The sequence below is a fragment of the Acinonyx jubatus genome, chromosome B1 (genome assembly GCF_027475565.1).
Source record: "Acinonyx jubatus isolate Ajub_Pintada_27869175 chromosome B1, VMU_Ajub_asm_v1.0, whole genome shotgun sequence".
NCBI classification, from domain to species: Eukaryota; Metazoa; Chordata; class Mammalia; order Carnivora; family Felidae; genus Acinonyx; species Acinonyx jubatus.
The window spans coordinates 168385450-168411418 of record NC_069382.1 but is presented as its reverse complement, the minus strand read 5'-3'; the positions used below and the strand labels follow the sequence as shown (position 1 = coordinate 168411418).

Sequence of the window (25969 nt, the reverse complement as noted above, 5' to 3'; positions counted from 1 at the left end):
TGATATGTAGTATTTTCATTTTTATTATTTTTAAAATAATCTCTAATTCAGATTGATTTTCTCATTTACCCAAGGCTTTTTAATTTTCTAAATGGTTTAATGGCTTTGGTGGTAAGTGGGGTGAGGGTTATTGCTTATTTTGTTTTGTTTTATTGAGGTACAAGAATGTGGCCTGGAAGAGTTCTTTTTGAAATTTAAGATTTTCTTTGTGGTTTAATACATGATCAGTTTTTATAAATATTACATGAAAGTGCTTTTGAAAAAGAATATTCTCTGCTGAGTATGTAGAGTTCTAAACATGTCACTTAAATCAAGTTTTTAATGTTATTATTCCAATCCACAATTTCCCTATTTGTTTTTGCTACCTAACTTGCTGTTTTCTTAGAGTTATGTGTTAAAATCTCCCCAGGGGGTGGGGTGGGGGGTGGGCATGGGGATTAGGGGAGTGGCACTGGTATATGGCAACTCTCCTTTATAGGGACCTGGGGCAAGAAGGCCAGTTGTAAAAAACCTAGAGTTGTGGGTCCCCAGACAAGGTAAGGGGGACGGAGTGAGTCCTTCCTGGGGATGCCCACAGTGATGGGTTAGTCCGGCCCATCAGGGTAGATGGTCAATTAATTCCATTTGTTTTCCAGCAGCTGTATAATTTTTTCAGTTAGCAGTAGCTTCACCATCATCCTGGTAAGAAGGGTAAGTGGGTTCAGTTACTGAGAATATGCCTACAGTACAATGTTCCAGGGCCATACTCCTCTAACATTACTAATGGAAGATACTGCCTTCCAGCCCCATGAGTAAGCAAGCCCGTAATTTTAAGGGCTATTTAGGATGTGGATAGTTGCTGGTATAGCTTCTACCCCTAGGAACCTCTGTTTGTTTTGTTGAGCATATCTGAGGCAGCAAGATCAGGGCTAAAGTGGAATTGGTAGTTCAAAATGGTTCTCCATCAAAGGTTGTCTTCATTAAATTGAAGAAGAACAAAATGTCACACTACTTAGGGGAACTATCACATTTCACAAATATTCCTTTCTTTTCAGCTCTTAATTACCTGGTCATTGGAAGAGATCAGAGGCATATAGCCTGAAATAATGAGCAGTATAAAATCATTTATAATTTGCTTTGAAATGAGTTTCTTTAGATATTGGAACATGAGTGTTTCAAGTCTTTGTCAATTTGTAGAATTTGATACTGCCTACAATATAGAATCACCTAATTAGGGGTGAGAGGTAGGATAGTGTTTTATTTTTTCCTTTCTGTGTCCCTGCTTAGAGTTTCTCTGACTAGAACCTTACGGTTTAAGTAAAAAGTAAAATTTGACACAATAAAAATGTCAGTTTAAATATCTTTTGTCTGTGTTTGATGTTTGAAGGAAACTGAAACCATGTGTGAATCCAGCAAGGGACCTAAGAAGTATAGGTGATAAAATGAAAGTAAGATTTGTTGTGGATAATCAATCTGTAATAAAAGATCAGACAGTGAATTAATTATCAATATGTTACCTTTTGGTATTAATTTACAGAAATTAGTTTTGGGGGGCTTATTGTTTCCTTCTTATCACTCTTGAGTCTTTGAGATACATAAAGTTAGTGTTTAAAACTTAGAAATGAGCCAATTTTTCATATTTTAAAATGTTTGAAGTGTTGCTTATGTTAATGTTTTCATATAACTTTTTTTTTATTGACATCATATTTATAACTCTCTACAGCTATTCATTAGAACACACAGTCCAGTTTCTAAACTGCGTTCTTGAAGGAGACCCTGTGAAAACAGTTGTAGCGCAAGAGTTTGTTCATCAAAATGAGAATGTCACTTCTCATGCTACACAGAAGTCTAAGGAGAAAAAGGTATAGAGTTACTTATTTTTTATTATAAAGTAAATAATTTCATATGAAAATGTAATTGGTTTGTTGATGTAATTTAATGATTATTTCTCACATTTTAACTAGATTGGAAATTTAACCACCAGTAGCATATTTCATTTAGGTGGGATATCTGTTTAAAATAATGAATTTGTAGCCGATTATGATTTTTTTTATTCAATGTCATTGTGTATGGTAAGCACTTGAATTTCTATAACTTTCTGTATAGACTCTACACAGTAGCATATGGGGCTTAATTGAATAACGGTGGGGTGGTGCTATGGTGGGTTTTAGGATGTAAATATGTTAAATATCTAGGCAGAAAATTTTAACTGTTTGAGAATCTGCCAAATTTTTATCCAAAGTGGCTCTACCATTTTATGTTTCCACCAGCAATGTATGAGGGTTACAATTTACCCACATCATCTCTGACACTTGTTAATATCTGTCTTTTTGATTATAGCCATCTTAGTGGCTGTGAAGTTGTCCTAAGGGTACATGGGATTTGTTTTAATCAGATATGGTAAGATACCTAGACATGGAAATGTTATGAAGGAAGAAATTTATTATACTCACAGATCTCTAGAAACAGGAGGCATGGCCTGCCATCCAGGGCCACCTGGAGAAGAACCAGGGTCAGTCAGGAGACAGGGAGCAGAGTGGAAATGTGGGCAAGAGCCTTTTTTGTGGTTTCTGTGGGGAGGAATAGGTGAGGCAGGGTAAACAGGTTTAAGATTGGCTAGTTTGAACAGTTTCAGCGGGCTCTGGGGAGTAAGAACTGTCCCTGGTGTTCTGGTATCTGGCATGGGTGATTAGACAATGTGGATGGTGACCCTGAGGTTGAGAACCCCATAAAGGAAGTAGTTGAGGGTATGAACTCTAGGTTGGTGGGTTTACATATGTAAGGTATGCTAGCAGATGAGTTGTTTGCTATCTCTCAGAATTGGCTAACCCCAGGGTTGGGTGTACTGCCTCTCTAGGGGTTAGCAAGGCCCTGGATGTCAAAGCATCAGAAAACAGGAAATAAAAGAAATGGTTAATAAAGAATCTCCTTGTCATTTTGATCTGCACTAGTCTTCAGGGAAGACTAGTGATGTTGAACACTTTTTCATGTGCTTATTGGACATTTGTATATCTTCTTTGAAGAAATGTCTATTTATATTCCTTGCCCATTAAAAAAAGTTTTTTTATTTTTGAGTTGTATGAGTTCTTTATATAGTCTAGATACGAGTCCCTTACCAGACATATGATTTGTAAAATTTCTCCCATGTTGAGGGTTGTCTTTTTGCTCTTGATGGTGTCTTTTATTTGAAGCACAAGAGTTTTAATTTTGATGATGTGCAGTTTATCTTTTTTTCTTTTGTTGCTTGTACTTTTGGTGTCATATTTAAGAAACCATTGCCTAATCCAAGGTCATGAAGTGTTTTTGTTTTTCATGTTATATAGTGATTTTTTTGTTGTTTGTTTTTATATTTTCTTCTAAAATATAGTTTTATAGTTTTAGTGCTTGTCATGTTTAGATCTTTGATCCATTTTGAGTTAATTCTTTAAAAAAATTTCTTTTAATGTTTATTTTTGAGAGGGGAGGGAGGGAGAGAAAGAGAGAGAGAGAGACTGAGCGTGAGCGGGGGAGGGGCAGAGACACACACACACACACACACACACACACACACACACACACAGATTCTGAAGCAGGCTCCAAGCTCTGAGCTGTCAGCACAGAGCCTGATGTGGAGCTTGAACTCACGAAATGTGAGATCATGACCTGAGCCGAAGTCGAATACTTAACCAACTGAACCACCCAGGCTCCCCTGAGTTAATTTTGTATATGGTGTATGTAGATAGGTATCCAAGTTCATTCTTTTGCATGCAGATATCCAGTTGTCACAGCACCGCTTGTAGCAAAGATTGTTCTTGCCCCATTTAATTTTCTTAGCACCCTAGTTGAAAATGAATTGACTATAAGTTTATTGCTAGACTGTCATTTCTGTTCCATTGATCTGTATGTCTGTCATCATACCAGTTTCACACTGCCTTGATTACTGTAGGTTAGTAGTTAAGATTTAAATAGGGAAATGTGAGTTTCCAACTGTGTTCTTTTCTCAAGATTGTTTTGCCTCTTCTGGTCCCTTTGTAGTTCTCAACTTGCCATTTTCTGCAAAGAGGGTTTTGTTTTGTTTTGTTTTTTTGTTTTTGTTTTTTTTTTTAGTTTATTTATTTATTTATTTTTAGTAATCTCTACACCCAATATGGGGCTTGAATTTATGACCCTCTTATCAAGAGCATGCTCTTCCAACTGAGCCAGCTGGAATTTTTATGTGAAATGTATTGAGTCTGTAGATTAACTTGAGGTGTATTGCCAGCTTAACAATATTGTGTTCAGTCCATGAACATGGAGTATCTTTCAATTTACTTAGGTCTTAATTTCTTCAACATTGTATTGTAGTTTTGAGTGTAAATTTTGCATGTGTTTTGTTAAATTTATTTCTAAGTTACTTTATTCTTTTTGATGCAGTTATAAATTAAGTTGTTTTCTTAATTTTATTTTTGGATTGAACATTATAAGTGCATAGAAATATAATTGATTTTGTATATAAATTTTGTGTTAGCTTCAGGCTTTTTTTTTTATCATCTGTTATTCTTATTAATTAAGACCACCAGGGATAACTTGTGTTCAATATATCACCATCACTTTATTGATATATAGGATTCAGTTAATTTTTGTATTCATGTGATCTGTTAGTGCTAAACATGCCTGTGTTCATCATGGATAGATAGGTATAGTATTTCATAAGATGCAGAGAGGATACAAGTTGATGATGAGACTGTCAAGGCCAAGTGGGAATGAAGATTATTTCTTCTTTCTCCTGATAATAGAGCAAGGGACTTTGGGTCATTATGGTGATAGAGGAGGTGATGAGAAGAAGGTGTGCCTGCTCAAAATGGCAGATGTTCAAATAAGAAAAGTAGATTTTGTGAGTTATGTAGACATTGGCCAAAAGGTAGACTTTAAGTTATTCTGAGGATTATTCTTAGCTTTTTTTCACAAAATATAGGCAGGTATCATAATGCTGATAAAAATACTTTAACATTTGTGAGCAGAATACTCTGTCTTTGATATCCTAGGACCCGAAGGGACCACAGATACTAAAGGGGAGTATCCTGGTATCAGTAATATTTTGGCTTATCTATTTTCAAGGAACTAACATTTAAAACTGTGTTTTATTAATACTACTATTTTTCCTTTTACCCTTTAATAAAATTTATAAGTTTGTTAACCATGGGAGATGGTTTTGGTATTATAGTACATAAGTGGCACTAATGAGGTGAATTCTTAGGAAGCATATATTTCACTTGGCCCTTGTTAATGAGGTTATAATAAACCATATCAGTATGAAGTGGATATTAAAAAATCATAGTTTTATTTTGAAAAAGGGTAGCTATTTGAGAAAGTATCTCTCATTATGTACTGTTTTTTTTTTCTTTTTAAAAGAATAAGAAATAAAGGGTCTCTTCCCAGAGAACCAAATGTGATTTGCATTTTTTAGTATGAACACCAACAGAGACTCTAATGCTATGAAACATTTATGTTCATACTGTAAGCACTGTGGCTTTTCAAAAGTCATGGAAAGCATTTTTATTAACCCCTCCTTTAAAATGTTTGATTTTTACCAGAGATTCAAGCCATCTACTCATGGAATATTTAAACATTAATATGAAACAAGCTTGTGATTAAGTACGGGCAAGAGTGACAAAAGGATGTGTGTGGGTCCTATGAATATTCTGATGTGAGAGAGAGCCTTGTGTTCTTTCATAAAATAAGTTGGGTATTTGTTGTAAAAGTAAATCAACTGTGTATTTACAGATTTTTGACTTCGGTAATGAGTTGGAGGATGATGATATCTTTATTCTTTAACTTGTTTTAAACCTCTAGAATTCTAGGGGCTAAATAAGCAAAGTGTAATGAATAAAAAGAATGTACAGTCAATTACTATATTTTAGACCAGTTTCCTCCCCCCCCCCAACCTTTTGTGACTTCTGACTCTACTCACAGGCAGGAAATTTGAAAAAATGGTCAATTGGTAATATGTGTATTATATAATATATACATATAATTTAAATGTAATATTTAATATATATTAAATGATATTACCTTAAAAAATTAAAGTGGCATTTTCTTAAAGATTGTAGAGTACCTTATAATTATAATCTTTGATAATATTTCTAATTTAATGACAATTTTCAGTTTTTAGAAATTTAACGTATACCATTTAATTTACTTTCAGTTATATCAGAAAAGCATGATTTGTTTAAGATATTGAAGATTATATTTTTGGGGGGGATTTTGGGATTGAGTTTATATAAAATGTTCATTAAATTACTTCGTATGGCACCTGATACTTGGAATTCTTTTAAGCTTTTAAAAAAATCCATTTAAACTATAATAATTAATCCCCACTCCTGCCCCCCAGTGACACACTAAGAAACATAGATCCCTGTTTGCGAGCAGTTGTCTGCAAATAGCACTTTAAAGTATGTGATACATGAAAAACCAAACTGGACATAGAAGTCACTATATTTTGCTGTTTTTTAAACACTGACTTTTGATATTTTAGACACATCTTCAGAAACATGCAATTTTCTATTTGGTGGGGAGTATTTGAGGCATAATTATTTTCAGTACTTTGTGTTTTAGAGTTACTTTTGCTTGTATAATTTAAGGGTGTATTTTGGATGACAATTACTTGATAGATGATTTTTCAAAAGGCTCAGAAGTCAACACTACCATAGTGGCTAGTTGGTAGTGACCTGCCCCATAAACCTACTTATAATTTTTACTGTTAGCTATGGTCACTCTATATGCCCTTCTGTTTTAAAAAGAATACTATTTAGTTATTTTATTGATTGTTTTTTAAAACACATAAATTGAAATATGCCATTACTACCTTCAATGATTAGACTTTTTGAATGGGTTTACAAACTAGAATTTGGTAAATTTTGCATTTGATAAATGAGTGTTATTCTTTGAATAGTGTGTGTTTTCTCTTTTGGCTTGATTTTGTGACCTAATTATATTTTGATAATTTTAGAGAACTTTTCAACATCTTCTAAGATAAGAGTGGTTAAAGGAGAGGTACCCTATAGCATGAAAAAATGATAGCCACGAAATGCATGACTTACTAGGTAGACTCTGGGGAGAGTCTGTTTTCTGAGAAGAAAGACAAAAAATGATAGAGGGGCGCCTGGCTGGCTCAGTTAGTAGAGCATGCAACTCTTGATCTCAGAGTTGTGGGTTAGAGCCCCACTTTGGGTATAGAGATTACTTAAAATTAAAATCTTAAAAAAAAATAGTAGAGCCCAATTTTCACATACATTTTCTGAAGGTAAAGCCTGTATTTTTCTACTTTCTTTGTATTTTACTCATTGTGTAACATCTTACAGGCCAAGAAATCGAAAGAGACTGAAGATATACCAAGTGAACCATCTTTCCAGGATTTTGAGTATCCAGAGTATAATGACTACAGGGCAGAGGCTTTCCTTCATCAACAGAAGAGAATGGAATGCTACAGCAAAGCAAAAGAAGCTTACCGGATGGGGAAAAAACACGTTGCCACGTTTTATGCCCAGCAGGTAAAAAGGAAAACTGATTACTGTTTCTTTCTTTGTCCCTTACGATGTCTGAATAATCTTAAAGCAGGTGATACTCGTATTGTGACTAGATCAAGTTATTCTGGGGAATGTAGATTATATAGGTGACATAAGGTATCCTGATATATAAGAAATGTATGGTTCTGAGAATTATGTCTCCTTTGAAATGCTCAATTTCTGTGGTTCCTTTTGCATTTATGACTTACATGAATTACTTTTTATTCTGACAGTCCATATTTTCTTTTAGGTTAAATTCTGTCATTCAGTACTACTTCTAAACAGATACAGGTTTTCTGAAGGAAAGACAGCAGAATGTTAATATTGACCACCTCAGGGTGGAATTACAGAGACCTTGTGCTTTCTATCATGTTTGAATTTTTAGTAATGTTATCACTTAAAAAAAATTTTTTTTTAATTTTTATTTATTTTTGAGAGACAGAGAGAGAAAGCGAGCAGGGGAGGGACAGAGAGAGGGAGACACAGAATCTGAAGCAGGCTCCAGGCTCTGACCTGTCAGCACAGAGCCTGATGCGGGGCTTGAACCTGCGGACCATGAGCTCATGAACTGAGCTGAAGTTGGACACTTAACCGACTGAGCCATCCAGGCATCCCAGTAATGTATCACTTTTATGGTCTGAAAAAGAAAGTTACATTAATAACTTTCAGGGAAGTAAAATTTCTACTCAGGCTTATTGGACATGGTATTACAAGAAACCTGTCTGATTTCCTTTTTAGCTTTGTGGTTCCATATGGCTTACTTTTTGTGATTGTGTAAAGAAAGACATCAAACTGGTATAACCGCATGAGTCCCAATAACAAACCTTGAGAGATGGCTTCAGGGGTAACCACAGGGTGTTGAAAGGGATGAGGCCAGGATTATCAAAGGATAAACTAATGGATTCCTTCTTGAGAAGGGTTTATTTAAGTTTTCCTCATCTATGATTTTTGGATCAGGAAATATGTTAGAATTGATGATTTAATATTGTAAGAAATATGTTATTAATTCACTGAAATTCACCTAAACTGTGGTGCATTCTTGCATATTAGCCCACTGCATTATTTAAAATTTTAGATTTGCTGTTCTCTTTTTTGTTCTACATTTTATTTGGGACAATTTTTGTTTCCTCATTGCCTTCTAAGTAGCAAATATCAAAAGTGTTTACTGGTGATCTTTTTATAATTAAAGGGTAGTCTCCATGAGCAGAAGATGAAAGAAGCCAATCACCTTGCTGCCGTGGAGATCTTTGAGAAAGTCAATGCCTCCTTGCTGCCACAGAACGTTTTAGACCTCCATGGGCTGCATGTGGATGAAGCTATAGAACATTTGATGACAGTTTTACAGCAGAAAACTGAAGGTAGGACTGTGGTAATGACAAATTATCAGTAGAAAATATGTTTTTGCTTATATTGGTAAATTTACCAATTCAGGAGAATCTGAATTTTCAGGCTCAGGATATCTGTGTCACAGTTATAGATGTTTGTATTAGGTTCATTCTTCACATTCTTCAAGGGGACGTTCTTGGAAAAGAATCCTCATTAGCCTGGTCATTAACATTTTGTTTTTATTTTCCTATTTTATTTTTTATTAAAAAAAAATTTTTTTTTTAACGTTTATTTATTTATTTTTGAGACAGAGAGAGACAGAGCATGAATGGGGGAGGGTCAGAGAGAGAGGGAGACACAGAATTTGAAATAGGCTCCAGGCTCTGAGAGGTCAGCACAGAGCCCGACACGGGGCTCGAACTCACAGACCGTGAGATCATGACCTGAGCCAAAGTCGGACGCTTAACCGACTGAGCCACCCAGGTGCCCCTTTATTTTCCTATTTTAGTTATATTTGTATTCTCTTGTTGTATTAAAGAGAGGGCATGGTGTAGAGAACAAACCAAGGGTTGATGGAGGGAAGGTGGGCAGAGGATGGGCTAAATGGGTGATGGGCATTAAGGAGGGTACTTGTGATGAGCACTGGGGGTTATATGTAAGTGATGAATCACTGATTTCTACTCCTGAAACCAATATTACACGATATGTTTACTAACTAGAATTTAAATAAAAATTTGAAAAAAAAATAAAGGGAGAGCATGGTATAATCTGGGAATCTTCTGTGACTTATAAATGAGACTTTTCAGGAATATCCTCTTTATTCAGTAGACATTTATTAAAGCTAATAGATGTTAGATGTCACTTGTTCAGTAGATATTTAATAAAATGCAGAAATAAATAAGGTGTGAGGATTTTTACAGAATTATCACAAAAGGCAGACTTTCTGAGTGTTTGCATTATGGAAGTGCTCCCTCTCTCTCCCTTTCTGCTTGTATATGTCTTTGCAGGTCATGGAAAGGACACTACCTGCTTCTTCTCTAAATTCTACCTCTTCCCAGGGCTTTGGATAAGGATCTTTTTCCATCCAGTATCATGTACTTCATATACATTAACATATCTTGTTTCTTTTTCATTATCAGATGGTAGCACTTAGAACTAAGTTCAGTCTGTTTTAGTTCCCCCATGCTCTAATACTAGAAGTCATCTCCTTTACCACTACTAGAGTAGTTTTGAATTCTCAACTTGCCTTTGTCTTTATCTTCCATTTTATTGTGGAGACATGGAGTCCCATCTTTCAGCTGTGACCCTGTAGATCCATAATCCTGCCTGTTATTAATAGTTGTATTGTTCTGGTTAATATATATATGAAGGCTTTAAACTATACTTTATATAGGTTTATCAATTCAACATGTATTATTTATAATTAATTAAATACTTGATTAAATATGACTGATGCAGAGGTTGAAAACTGATCTGTTTACCATGAACACCATGTTGAAATACTTGCAGTAATGTAATAAAACACTTGCGTGCCCATGAATCTAAGTGAGTGATAATATTTTACCATATATACTTCATATTTTATTTTTATTCTCCCCTTTGTATTCTTCCCAGACTTTTTTTTTAAGATTTTATTTTTTTAAGTAATCTGTATACCCAACGTGGGGTTTGGACCCACAACCCTGAGATCAAGAGTTGAATGCTCTACCGACTGAGTCAGCCAGGCACCCCTATTCTTCCCAATTGTTTTCTCTTTCTTCCTTCTCTTTCTAGTGGAAATCAACATCTTTCAGATTGGTTCCAAACTAGTTTTTAAAAATAAGTACTTTACTATATGTATTTTCATCAATAATCAGTCTGTAGTATTTCTTTTGTGCATTTAAAAAAATGAATGTACGTGATTTCACACTATACTTTTCAACCAAGCCATTTGTTTTCACCCAGTACAGTTTTCAAGATACACTTATGTGGATGGTCTGATTTTTTTTCTTGTAACTGCTGTACAGTATTCAAGTGTCATGTCATAATGTATCCATTTCTCTACTCACAGGCATGTAGTTATAATGTCACAATATCAACATATCAACATGTGTACTCTCACTGCTATCTTCTTTCCTGGCTTTTTATACTGAAAAATTAAGAACCCATAGAGGAGTTGAAGTAATTGTATAATAAAAATTCATATATCTTTTACCTAGATAGATCAGTTGTTAACATTTGGCCATATTGCCTAATGTCTTTAAAATTGCTTTTTGCTGAACCATTTGAAAAAAATTTTTTTAATGTTTTTATTTATTTTTGAGACAGAGAGAGACAGAGCATGAACAGGGGAGGGGCAGAGAGAGAGGGAGACACAGAATCTGAAGCAGGCTCCAGGCTCTGAACTGTCAGCACAGAGCCCGATGCAGGGCTCGAACTCACAGACTGTGAGATCATGACCTGAGCTGAAGTCGGACCCTTAACCAACTGAGCCACCCAGGAGCCCCTTGCTGAACCATTTGGAAATAAAATGTTAAACATTGTGGTACCTTACCTCTATATACCTCAGCATGTTTATCTCTCAGAAATAAATCCATTCTACATAATTGCAGTACCATTGTCACTTTTAAGATATTTAACATTGTTATAATATTGTCTGGCATACAGGCCACATTCACATTTCTCCAGTGTATGGAAATGTCTTGTTTAGCTGTGCCATTTTTTCCCTCTCAACTCAGGATCCAGTCAGACATCACATTCTCCAGTTGACTGTCCCATGGCTGTAGCCTTCAGAATGTAGAAATAGTTCTGGGATGCCTGGCTGGCTCAGTTGTAGAGTGTGACCCTTGATCTCAGGGTTGTGAATTCGAGCCCCACATTGGATGTAGAGATTACTTAATATATATATATAAAAATAGTTCCTCAGCCTATTTTTTTCTTCTGTGTTATTGACATTTTTGAAGACTCCAAGCCTTTGGTAGATTGACCTACAATTTTAATTTCTCTGATTGTTTCCTCCGTGATTAGATTTAGTTAAAGATTTTTTTTTTTTTTTGGTAAAAAATGCTGCATAGGTGATGTTAGGTCATCCTTGGTGAACATATCAGGAGACATAATATGGTCAGATTGCCCCATTATTGATGATGTTAAGTTTGATTTCTTAGCTGAGGTGGGACTCTGTTAGGTGTCTCTATGTAAATGTATCTTTTCTTTCTTTATAATTAACTAGTAATTTTTTGGCAATTGATACTTTGCAACTATGTGAATAACTATTCTCTTGCAATATTTCCCTAGTAATTTTAGCCTCCATTGATGATGCTTGACTGAATCAATTATTATATTGGTGGTTGGATAATGGTGTTTTAGAATCTGTGTTTGTACTATGTCTATTAGACATTCTTTGGTAAAGTAAAGAATTCTCCTCCTCTAGTTGTTTTTTAAATAGAATTTTGGAAATCTTTGAGAAAATCTAGAAAACAATAATAAAGATTTGAAAAGAGAAAATTTAAGAGCATTTTAAATATATTATTTAGTCTGGAGGAAAAAACTTATGTAGAAGTATTATAAGAGAATATTCTGTCTATAGAGGGTGAATACATCATTTACTCAATAAAAATTTGATTATTGTATATTCTAGGCATCAAGAATAAAGCAGTGAAAAAGATACACAGTCCCTATTTTTATGGGGTTTGGTGTCTAGTAGGGTAGATGACAGTGAGCAAATAGTTACATAATAATAAGCACCGTGATAAGAGAGTATAGGTTGCCATGTTTCATTTAGCATAAACTCCTAAATCCCTATGTAATCTGTTCCTTGCCTGCCTCCCTATTCTCATCTTATGTTTTGCTCCTCTTTCTGTTTTATCTACACTGTCATTTCTTGCCATCTAGGCTTCCCATTAATAGCCTCTTGCAGTACCCCTGTGTACCACAGTATTTATAAAAAGCTTATTATATAGTTGAATATTAAAATCTGTCTTTATGGCCAGGAATTGAGTCAGCAATGATTATTGAATCATCATTGTTTATAGAACCTTTCATTCAACACCCAACAGCAACTTTTAAATAAATGATTGAATAAAGGGTAAGCATTCCTTTCATTTCATATATGAGGAAATTAATAATTTGAAAAGTTTAATAAAATGGAAAATAATAAGTGTTGGTAAGGATGTGGAGAATTGGAACCCTTTATATTGCTAGTGGGAGTATTAAATGGTACAGCCACAGTGGAAAAGGTTGGCATTCCTCAAAAGATTAAACACAGAGTTACCATATGACCTAGCAGTTCTAGTTATCTATACAAGAAAATTGAAAACACAGTTCATCCACACGCAGACTTGTACATGAATGTTCATAATGGCCGAAAAATGGAAACAACCAGATGTCCATCAACTGATGAAAGGACAAACAATTATTCAGCCACAAAAAGGAGTCAGGTAGTGATACATGCTACAACATGGATGAACCTTGTAAACATGCTTTGTGAAAGAAGCCAGGTACAAAAGGGCCACTTTATTATATGGTTCCCATTTATATGAAATGTTCACAATAGACAAACCAATAGAAACAAAGTATATTAGTGGTTACTGTGGCTAGAAAGTAGGGACTGGGGAGTAACTGCTAACAAGTACAGAATTTCTTTCTGAGACAATGGAGTGTTCTGGAATTAGTATTGATAGGTGAACAGTGTTTTGATATACTAAAATCCACTGAATTATACATTTTAAAATCATGAATTTTATGTTTTATGAATTATATCTCAATTAAAAAATTATAAGAAAAAAAAGAGCTAAATAACTTGTATAAGGTGATGCTTGGTCAGACCCAATATACAAATCCTTTCTGAAGCCAGGCCCACTGTTGTGCATGTTGACACCTGTGGTAGTCTGTAGGTACTGTTAGTCACCACTAGATGGTAGTATTGTTGAACAGAAATGTATCCAGGGGAAAAGCTGTGATTCTGCCCTCCACTGCTTTTAGTTATAAAAGATGGTTGTCAAACTTGGGGATGAACAACAACAAAAAAGATACCTGACCCTTAAATGCCTTCTGATTAGAATATACATCACTACCACCAATGATGTTTTTACTACTTTATAGGGATTTACAGGGAACAGAGGAACAGGTTAAATGGCACCATGGGGATACAATCAACAATATTTAGACTGTAAAAATCTAGGATAAATGATCCAAGTTTTTCAACCAGTTGTAGAGAAAAGCCCAGGGGGAGGGGGAACATTTAGATTAAAAGTTACTTCAGAGATATATCAACCAAATGCAATGTGTGGTCTTGTTTCAATCCTGATTTAAGTAAGTCACTGTAAAACCATTTTTTTGAGGGAGACTTTCAGCCATTTTTAGAAACATGATATTAAGGAACTGTTTTTAAGATGTGATGGTAGTATCGTGGTTCTTTTTATTTTGTAAGAGTCCTTTTTGAAATATATAATGAAATATTTACAGTAGAAATGGTAAGAAATTTGAGATAGGCTTAAAAATGAGTTAAGTAGTTTTTTTTAAAGGTGATAAGTGACAGGAATAGCCTGAAATTTGGGGACCTAAACATATACCTGAATTCATGCAACAAACATCCTTTGAACACCTACTTTATTTGAAGCATGTGATTCAACTGTTGAACATTTTCAGAGCAGAGAATTTAAAAATGAAGTGTTATGGGGTGCTTGGGTGGCTCAGTTGGTTGAGCGTCTGACTCTTGATTTTGGCTCAGGTAAATGATCTCATGGTTCAAGGGAGTGAGCCCTGCATCTGGCTCTGTGTTGACTGTATGGGGCCTGCTTGGGATTCTCTCTCTCCCTGTCTCTCTGCCCCTCTCTCACTCACACTTACTCTCAAAATAAATAAACATTAAAAATATATAAATAAAAACGAGGTGTTATACATGACTGCCCTGATAAGGGGAGCAGCGGTGAAGGAATGATGAGAGTGACTTATGGATAGTTAAGATATCTAAGGTTTCTTTTAAGTAAACTTTGTAATGTCACATCTATAAAGAACAATGTACAGGTAATAATTATATAGCATAAAAACTTTTTTACAAAGTGAATACCCTGTGTAGCCAGCACCCAGGAAGAGTTGAATTTTGAACAAAATATTGCTTGAAATAATGGGTAATGGACTAGTGTAGAAATAGAGATCTTAAGCAAAGAAGGAATTAGAAATATAAGCAACATACCCTCTTAAAATTCCAGGCTAAATATTGCCTTGGAGATGTGAGACTTGAAAAACTGTTTGTGGATCTGCTGGAGTCTTAGGGCAACTTAGTGAGCAGAATATAGAATATTTATATCATATATATATATGTATCTATTTTATGCTAATGATCAAAACTTGTGCTATTTATCACAAAGGAAGAAGATATTTAGTTCATTAAATCAACTCATTATTAACAGAGTTTTTGTTACTTTATTGCAGCAGTTATTGACTTTCAGGGTTTATGTACTTAATTTTCACAAGATCATATCCAAAGCAAGAGCTACATTCTTGTAAGAGTCCTAGATTCATTTGATATTTAAAAATCATCTCTTTGGAAGAGTTTCTTCTTTTCTTCTTCTTTTTTTTTTTTTAAAGTTTTATTTATTTATTTTTTAGTAATCTCTACACCCAATGTGGGGCTCAAACTCATGACCCTGAGATTGAGAGTTGCATGCTCTTCCGACTGAGCCAGGCAGGTGCCTTTGGAAGAGTTTCTTAACAATTGTCTATCTTTAACAATAAGACTATAGTCCATGCTGTAATTAGTGGATTTGCTAATAGCGATTCCTGAAGGGTGATATCCTATAAAGTAGTTGCTTTAGATCCCATTTTACTGATAAGGAAACAGACACAGATAGGCAAGTAACTTGTCCATTGTCATACTGCCCCAGTCATTTGGTGGCAGAGCTCCTAATCAGACCAAAGCTGGCTGGCTGGCTTCAGAATATTTAATTAAAAGGGTCATTGTGAAGATTCTTAGTTAATAAATATAAGTAGCTTAAAGCAATTCCTGACTCCAACTATGTAATAATTGTTAGATGTCATTAATATTACTATTGTCATTATCATTATTTTAGAGAGAAATTCTGGTAGCACATAGAAATCTCCCTCCCCACAGGGGAAGAAATTTCACTTATGTTTAGGCAGATGAATTGCTTTGAGATTTCCATACTTAAACAATGTAGATGAAATATCCATTTAAAAACATCAATTTTGGTGCTTTTTGAAGTTATAAATCTGTAAATCCCCATGAAAGTAATTTTATATGTATTTGAGTAGTTAAAGCTTGTTTTCTATTGAGAATGTAAGACAAATGAATTTTAACTGGTCCAATTCCTGTTGTAACAGAATTTAAGCAGAATGGTGGTAAGTCCTATCTCTCTGTGATTACGGGGAGAGGAAACCACAGCCAAGGAGGAGTTGCTCGCATCAAACCAGCCGTCATTAAATACCTCACAAGCCATAGCTTCAGGTGAGTAGAGATTTCTGTTATTGATAATGGCAATGTCCATATACAGATAATAAACACTAATAGTATGCTCAAATGAGTTATTAGAATAGTTAACTAAATTTAACCATCTGATATTAGCCATAAATTCATGCTTAAATTATAACTTTTCCTGCTGGTCTTAATGATATTCAGAAAACCAGAAATGAAGGAAAAATACATTTTGTTTTTGAAGTAATCATCTGACAAAACTGTTTCATAAATTTAAAATCTAACAGAAAGTAATATGATTGTGTTTCTTTGATAATGTATATTCAAGATAATTAGATTATGTGTATCATCGTCTAAGGTTGCTAATTATTTATTTGAAAGGATATACATATTTGTGGATTTTGGAAGGAATTTCTGCTGAAATGTGGTTATAATGGATTTGTTTAAACTTTAGCAGAAATACTCCAGTCAGTATGAATTTATACATCTTCATAAATTAAATGCCATTAATAATCTTAGCTGTGACAAACATGAAATGAACTTTTTATTAAGTGATTATTTTCAGTAACAGAAAATGACAAGAGAAGTCTAAGAAGAAAGATCTGTTGATGGATAGATTCACTGAGGATGTATACCATTAGGTACCTACCTCCCCCTAGTTCTAGTTTTAGTTAGTGTGGCATATTTTGTTTATGCCATGTAATAAAATGTTGTTTGGCTACATTATAGAAAATAGTAGCATTAATTCTGATCACAAAAACAGATGACGTTTTAGAGTTACTGTTACAAAAGGAGTAGTTGGACTGGAGCATTATCATGTTGGGATTAATGATCTATTGTAGAGACTAGTGTTTTTTAAATTTCACACTGAGGGACTTGGAAGCATTTCATGGCCTGATGAATCAGACTTATGTTAGAGATTTCTTTTTAGTACTGACTTAATGCATAGAAATAATGTAACACAGACATCATCTTATCCTTCACATACCATGCTGTTCTTCATGAAAGTTGAGTTCAGGCTTGAGATTTTTGAAAAATCTTAAATAACTACTAAGTTAGGAGTTATCCCTCTAGCTTTAGGATTGTTTATTTTTACAACGGATTAAAAGTACATAAGCATAGATATCAGTCCTGGATACTGACTTAATAATAAAGGAGAGTACTTTGATAGTAACTATTTCATTTAGCGTAGATATTTGGAATTGATTACATGATATATTCCTTAACCAGTTTGAAATTTTTACCTAAAATAACTGTTTTCTCATTTCTATAGGTTCTCTGAAATTAAACCAGGGTGCTTGAAAGTCATGCTAAAGTAAAATAAACGTCCTTGACTTAGAAGTGTGAAGGTTTGTAGGTTAGTTTTATTTACAGTAATTTAGTCAATTTTACTGTACACATGTATTTTATTAGAAATGTCCAGTTATAACAAAAACATTATAATGATGTTTTTCAGAATTCAAGAGAAGTTTAATTTTTTACTGAATCAAATGCCAAATACGTTGTCTGTTAAAAATACTGAAGAGAATTTTTATTGATTATAAAGTGTCCAAGAAAATTATCAGCTGTGGTTTTAAAGTTTGAAGTGCTCTGATTCTTTTTCAGAGAGAAAATGTTACCTTTGTGTTAATTGTTGTTAACATTTAGTAAAATCCAAAAGGCATCTTTGAGAGGCATTTAAAGTGCTTTGAGACCTGGTTCATGCCCATCAAAGGCTTGTATTAAAAGAAGGAGAAGTAGTGGTAGTAGTAATGAAAGAAAGGAAATGTAACAAAAGCACTTGAATGCTTTTTGATATCAAAGCTAAATACAAAAAATCATTTCATTTTGCCATATCCTGCAGGAAGAAAGACATGCTGTTTGTACTTTCTTCTGTTTTGTATATGATCTTGATCTCTTACCTTTTGTTCGTTTGTTCTGTATGTGTGCATTTTCTAGGAGGAAAGTTGGAGCCTGAGATTATATTGCAGTTTTATACCTTCTGTAGGCAGTAAAGTTTTTAGAGAAGATGAAATGGTTAGATATCTACAAGTATCAGTGTCTTAATAGAACTGCTTCTAGGGCTGTCTGTGTAAGTGGTATTTAAGACAGTACTAAAGAGCTATATTTTATATTTGAGTCATATAATTTCTAAACAGTAGTGGGTCAAGAGCCTATTAACTTAAATGTAGAAGACATTTTTGATATAATCTTTAAAGGAATCCTTACAATTTAAAAGTTTTTTACCTTTGTTTTTTAAAAAAGAGCCAACTTTCTGAAAGGAAACTTTCATTGACTTTGTTTTGTGTGAGCTAAAAAGTCCTGTTAGTATGTCAACTATAAAATGTAAATTTCATTTATACACGTTTAATGTGGTAAAGTGTAGTTTTTCAGTATAAAACAATGGCTTAAATAAATTTGTCTTTGGATATGGAGAATATTTCCAACATATGTAATTCAACAAACAGTTGTGTTGGATTTTGATAAGCTTAAACATCATTTGGATCAGGAATTATAGGGTTGAGCTATTACTGAAGGAATCCTGAACTACAGAATGGTTTCTCAAAAGAACAGACATTTTAATGAAAATAAAACTCAAAAACACATTTTTGCATATCATGAAAGCATGCTTTTAAAAGAAGACCTGTATCATTACATTTATTTTCACGAAAATAAAATGTTTATTATTTAGAAATGATTAGTGAGTGGTATTGAAATATTTTCTCATGGTTGTAATAATTTGTTTAAAAAAGAAAAAATGCCACCAGTTTAGCATATGTTTTTTGTAATGTCTAGAGGAGTTGTATACATTAAAAATAAAGCAATTCGTTTCAAGAACTTACTATAAAACTACAACTGTTAATGAAGTAAAATGTTTTTATGTATAAATTAATATGATTTAAGGAATGTGAATAATAGTACTAAAACCTGGGGTTACTTGAGGGTGTGCAGCTGCATACTCATTTTCCATGATTTTATATTTCCTCACCCAGTTTAAAAAAGCACTGCTTTTGAGCACTTCAGCTAGATTTATTTCAGTATTATTGTAATTATGATTAGTGTGGGAGCAGTCAAAAAGAACAAGGGATGAAGTGTTTTGTGGGCAGAAACCAAATGAAAGAAGCTATGTTTTCTGCTGTATCAACCTTAATGTTAGGCTTTATTTTGGTAAATCTAAGGTATTTTTTCTTCGTCATATCATTCATAAGTATATAGGCAAATTTTGAGCATGATATGTGCTTTTATGAAGTTGTTTTAATCCTAAACTGCCTCCCACCTCACTGTCTAGCATAGTTTAAACAACACATAATTATGAAAGAAAAATTTTATAGTTTCTCCTTTCTTGTTTTGCCCATTTCTAAATCCTATATGCCAAAGGTAAACATAGTTTGGGGATTATCAAATTTTTCTCTTGCTCTTTTCCAAGCCCTGTGTGTCAAAAGTAAGGAGAGTGTGTGGATTATCAACATCTTCAGGTATTGGTATATTAGTGCTAATACAGGTCTAATTAGAATGGCTCTTTGCAAATGTATTAATATTTTAAAAGTACAACACTTCTGTAGTTTGGAAGGTTTTAGTAACTGTTCTGTCTTTTCACTAGTCTCTCATCTGTGTCTACCAGGAGAAAAAAGAGAACTAATGTGGAAACCACAGGGAACGAGGGGTTAGACTTAGGAAACTCTTCAACAGTATTTTCAATTCATCCACTTCCTTACTTCAACATGAGTTATGGAAGCATGTTGTCTTAGGTTTATTGGCTGTTCATATAACTCATACTATTTTCAAGTTGAGGTTTTTTTCAATTTATTAGTGTTTCCATACTATTTGCAATTCTATGGCCTTTATGCGGCATATTATGTAGTAGAAATTCTGACTTATACTTTAAAGTGTCTTGTTTATTCAATACATTTTGAGAAGAAAGGTTAAATAATTCTGTTGGGTTGTTTCGAGTCCTTATTTCAGTCTTTTTCTTTTTAAATTCAAGTGTTTTGTGTGCTTAGAAAGCGGACATATGTAATAGCGAGATTGGTTATTTCTGAGCTGGAAATCGGAAACTTTGAGACTCAGGAAATTGCTCTGACAATGTTTTAACTGCTCTCAATTTAAGAAAATGACAAAATGTATAAAAAAGACACAAAAATAATGTGTGCTGTTTTTTCCAAGTGCTTTCCTAAGTGCTTTTCCATTGTGCAGTGAGGTGAAGTTTGATAATTTTCTGTGTAGTGGTTAAATATTGCTTATTTTTATTTACATGGTAAAGAAAACAAATTTAAATGTTTGTGTGGCCAAAAATAAGTGTCATTTAAAAGGTTAAGTGAATTTATGTAGAATGTATGTTAATGGTGCTTATTTTTAAAATGTAATTCAAGTTTACAGTATTATTAAATAAAGCCTCTTTATAGAATTTAGTAGAGAAACAAGGCCGGAAGACATGTACATCCCGAAGAGCCTTTTATAACTTAACATTATAGAATGACAAATTTTATTATTTTCCTTAAAGTTGAGCAGTTGCTTTTTATGGTCCAAATGGTGAACCTGTTATTAACAAATGATTGATTTAACCATGAAACTTCTCATTAAAATATAATATTGCAGCTATCAGTTGGAGAATATATTATAAAATTTTCAGACAGTATATCAGAAATGAGATGTTTTTATTTGTACTATAAAGAAAATGTAATTTTGCTGTTAACTCTGTACTTTTTTATTGAAAATGTTTTATAACTTTGCTTTTAAAATTTCTTATGAAACCATTTGCAGATTACATACTTAATTTAATAAAATACTTTAGCCACAGTCCACTGTGAGGAAATCCTTCATTTGATGTGGTAGGGTTAGTGGTTTAAATATTAAAATATATCTTTATGTGTAACTTTGTAATTTCAAGGGAAAGAAAAGGGTCATAAAATTTTTATTTCTGTACCACAGCTTTTATTCTTTGCTATAGCAAATAGGGGTCCACTTTTGAACCAGATAAATTATCTTTTTGATGGTAAAATTAAGAATAGTGGCTCTAAAGAACTCAAGTAATACTTTAATTAATATTAAAGACCTTTGAACTTTATTCAGCCCACAGCAGAATAATTCACTCAGCATCGACTTAAAATTTTTTATTTAACAAATATTAGTTAAGCACTTGTCACTGGGGATACAATCTGAGACAGAGCTTCTCTCTACAGGTGTCTTATAATTCTCATCAACTCTCTGTGCATAGTTATTTATGCTATGAAGCACTTCCGTGTATGTTATATTTTAAGACTCAAGAGAATCTTACTACATAGTTGTCTTACAGAGGCTTAGAGAAGCCAACTCATTTGCTAGTTAGTGGCAGAGGTAAGACTGCAACCTAGGTTCTCTAACTCCTACTATAGAACAACTACTTTTTTCATACAAGTAAGAATAATTACTTAAAAATAATATTCCATTACCGCCAAGTAAGAGAGAGATATGTGGCTCTACCGTATAAGTCTATGAAAAACTGCCACTTACAAATCTGCCTTCCTCCTATATCTAAAGGAAGCTGGTATCATGGGTTTTCCAGTGACAAAAATAAAAGTTTATTTCTCTCTTAATGTAATACAGACTCAAGGTCTGATGGGTGTGCTCATTTCCATGAATTTTTTGGAGATCTAGGATCCTTTAATTTTTAGCTTACCACCCTTATCATACCCAAGCTGTGGCCTTCATTTCCTAAACCAGGGTGGGTAGCTAGAGCTCTAATAATCAAACCTGCATTCTGTTGGGAGGCAGGACAAAGAAGAAAGGAGCAATGGGCAAGTGCCAGCAGTTTTTTTGTTTTCTTTTTTTAGAATAGATATTTGGAAGTTGCCATTCAACACTTCCACTTATATCTTATTGGCTGGAACTTAGTCATGTGGTCACATCTAGCTGCAAGAGATGCTGGAAAATTATCTTTATTTCAGTGTACTATATGTTCAACTACAACATGGACATTCTCTTGGAGGAAAGAGCATGTATATTAGGGGAATTAATAGCAGTTTCTGCCACATTTTTCATCACTGAATGTAAATAATGTGAAAATTAGTTCTTGATGCATTCTGTCTACATATCTTTGTTGATGATTACTCTGTGCTAGGAATAATAAAAAGGAAATCACAGTTGTATGCATTTTAACTTAAGTATTCAAATGATACCACTAACCAACATGGCTGATCAGGGTGGTGGTTGCTGAAGGTTGGGGTGGTTGTAGCAAAATTTAAAATGAGACAAAAACAAAGTTTGCTACATCGATTGACTCTTATTTTGTGATGATTTCTTTGTAGCGTATGATCCTGTTGGATAGCATTTTACCCACAGCTGATTTTTCAGAATTGGAGTCCATCCTCTCAAACTCTGCCACTGCTTTATCAATGAATTTTTTTTTTTGATAGTGTAAATCGTCTGTTGTCATTTCAACAGTCTTCACAGCTTCTTCACCAGGAGTAGTTTCCATCTAAAGAAACCACTTTCTGTGCTCGTCTGTAAGAAGCAATTTCTCATCTGTGAAAGTTTTGTGAGATTGCAGCAATTCAGTCACATCTTCAGGTTCCACTTCTAATTCTAGTTCTGTTGTATTTCATCCACACCCGCGGTTACTTCTTCCACTGAAGTCTTGAGTTCCTCCACATCATCCATGAGGGTTGGAATTACCTCCCAACTCCTGTTAACATTGATATTTTGACCTCTGCTCATGAATCAGGAATGTTCTTAATGGCATTGAGAATGGTGACTCCTTTCCAGAAGGCTTTCATATCTGTCAGAGCAATTACTATCTATGGCAGCTATAGCCTTATGAAATACATTTTTTAAATAATAAGACTTGAAAGTCAAAATGACTCCTTGATCCATAGGTTGCAGAATGGATGTTGTGTGAGCAGACATGAAAACAACAATAATCTTGTATATCTCCATCAGAACTCTTGGGTGACAAGGTATTGTTGATGAGTAGTCATATTTTGAAAGGAATCTTTTATTTTCGGAGCAGTAGGTCAGTAAACCATGTTATAAGAGCTGTGCTGTCATTCTGGCTTTGTTCCTTGTATAGAGCATAGGGAGAATAGATTTAGCATAATTGTTAAGGGCTCTAGGGTTTTTGGAATGGTAAATGAGCCTCCTCTTAAAGACACCAGCTACATTAGCAGTTAGAAGGCTGTTTCATCTATATCAAAAATCTGTTTAGTGTAGCCACCTTTGTTATTGATCTCAACTGGATCTTCTGGATAATATGCTACAACTTCTCCAACATCAGCCCGTGCTGCTTCACCTTGCACTTTGATGTTACGGTGGTGGCTTCTTTCCCTAAACCTCACGAACCAGTCTCTGCCACCTCCATACTTTTATTCTGCAGCTTCCTCACCTCTCTCAGCTTTAACAGTGGTGAAGAGATTTGGGATCTTGTTCTGGATTGGGCTTTGGCTTAAGGGAATTATGTGGTTGGTTTGATCTATCTGGACCACTGAAACTTTCTCTGTGTCAGCAATAAGGCTGTTTCACTATCTTATTCATATGTTCACTGAAGTAGCACTTTTAATTTCCTTCAACAACTTTTCCTTTGCATTCACAATGTGGCTAACTGTCACAAGAGGTCTAGCTTTCGGCCTTTCTTGGCTTTCGACAGGTCTTCCTCGCTAAATCTAATCATTTTTAGTTTTTGATTTAACGTGACATATGTGACTCTTCCTTTCACTTAAACACTTAGAGGCCATTGTAGGGTTATTAATTGGCCTAATTTTGATATTATTATGTCTCAGAATAGAGAGGCCCAAGGAGAGGGAAAGAGAGAGGGGAGCAGCCAGTGGGGACAGTCAGAACACATATAACATTTACCAAGCACAGTCTGTGCCCCCCCCAACCAAACAATTACAATAGTAATATCAAAGATCACTGATCACAGACCACCATAACAAATATAATAATAATAATAATGCAAAAACTTGAAATATTAGAAGAATTGCCAAAATGCGACAGATACGAAATGAACAAATGCTGTTGGAAAAATGGCACCAATAGACTTGCCTGATGCAGAGTTGGCACAAACCTTCATTTTGTAAAAAATACAATCTGTGAAGTGCAATAAAACAAAATGCAATGAAATGAGGTATGCCTTGTAGTTGTCTATCTGCCTGAATGCACAATATAATGCTTTGGGGGTTTTTTTGGTAGCTTCTATATCCCAGAAAAGGATCTAGTATATAGAATTGGGTACTCAAAAATCAGTGGAATCAAAACCAGTTGAACCTACATCTGATCAAGCCTGTAGACCTAACAACCAACTTATATGAATTACAGAGAACAGAGGAATGTGCCAACACCATGGGATGTAACCACCAAATACAGACTGTGGGATGCTCTTACAACACAGTTTCTTCAAGTAAATTGCCAAGGAAAACAAAAACACAGATGGAAAGGGAACCTATACTATTAAGACGGAAGAGGCATATCAACCAATTTGTGGACTTTATTTGTTCAGCCAAAAACTAAGTTTTTTTTTTATGACAGTAACACGACGATTGGCAATGTGAACACTGGACACTTAATTATATTAAAAGATTTATTTACTTATTTATTGGATAATGATATTGTGGTTATATTAGGAAAACCCAGTTTCTCCCCCTCCTACCTTTTTCTCTCTTGTATAGAGAAAAACCCAATGCTTCCTCTTGTGTGTTTCTTTTCCGTGTCTCTTTATAATTCACACAAAACACCTTTCTGGTCACCAAACATTGGAGTTTTTTCCCCATACCAAGCAATTCTCTGTGACACAAGTTGGGTGTCTACAGTTCAATTAATTCTTACACTATCTACCCAGAGATAACATCAGATTCTACAAATTAAGGGTTCAGTCCCACAAGACTGTCTCCCCCACTTCAGGTGCTAGTCACAGGTAGTAGGTCCCTAGGTTACCCTCAACTTCTGTTCGACTTGGCTATTAATTGGGGGTCCCCATAACCTCCTCACAGTTTTATAAATTTGCTAAAGTGGCTTACAGAATTCAGGGTAACAGTTCCTTATGTTTACTAGTTTATTAAAGGATATGATAAAGGAGACAGATGAACAGCCAGATGAAGAGATACATAAGGCGAGTTCTGGAAGGGTCCTGAGTGTAGGAGCTTCTGTCCCCATGGAGTTGGGGTGCATCACCCTCCTTGTTTGAATGTATTCATCTACCTGAAAGCTCTCCAATATTGGAATTTTGTGGAGACTTTCTCATGTAAGCATGATCAGTTATTAACTCCCATTTCCACCCCCCCTCCTGTCTCTAAGGATGAGGGCTGGGACTGAAAATTCCAAACTTCTGATCATGGTTTGGTCTTTCTGGTGACCGACCCCCATCCAGGATCCTACCCCAGAGTCACCTCAGTAGAATAAATGTTCCTAGTGCTCTAATCACTCAGAAATAGGGGTTTTAGGAGCTCTATGTCAGGAATGGAGTCAGAGACAAGTATTAGAACAAGAGATGCTCCTAATGTTTTTATCACTTAAATTATTAAAAGGGTTTCAGGAGCTCTGTGCCAGGAACTGGGGGCAGAGACCAATATGTTTTCTATTATCTCAGTGATTATATTTTTTATGTTGAAATACATAAAATTATATGATATCTAGGACTTACTTGAAAATAAGATGAAGTGGGTGGAAGGTACTTAGGAGATTGGCCTAAGTTGGTTAATGTTGAAGTTGGAGTTTATTAGTCTACAGTTCTACTTTTAACATATATTCAAAACTCAATAATAAAAAGTATTTTATTTATTTT

At 34.4% G+C, this 25969-nt stretch overlaps 1 protein-coding gene across 11 annotated transcripts in view; it reads left to right on the top strand.

Moving 5' to 3' along the window:
* Window positions 1-24784, top strand: part of N4BP2 (NEDD4 binding protein 2) — a 75889-nt gene extending 51105 nt beyond the window's left edge. For 5 of the 11 annotated variants that reach the window (XM_027055662.2, XM_053217447.1, XM_027055658.2 and 2 more), the window contains 5 exons: window positions 1703-1841; window positions 7299-7487; window positions 8692-8860; window positions 16149-16272; window positions 24508-24784. In XM_027055662.2, coding sequence (XP_026911463.1) covers window positions 1703-1841; window positions 7299-7487; window positions 8692-8860; window positions 16149-16272; window positions 24508-24643 — 757 coding nt within the window. In that variant the 3' untranslated portion in view covers window positions 24644-24784. Of the gene's footprint in view, window positions 1-1702; window positions 1842-7298; window positions 7488-8691; window positions 8861-16148; window positions 16273-17512; window positions 21016-22502 lie in introns of those variants that run through there. The other 6 variants (XM_053217444.1, XM_053217445.1, XM_053217446.1 and 3 more) reach the window with 6 other exon arrangements.
* The last annotated feature ends 1185 nt before the right edge of the window (window positions 24785-25969 follow it).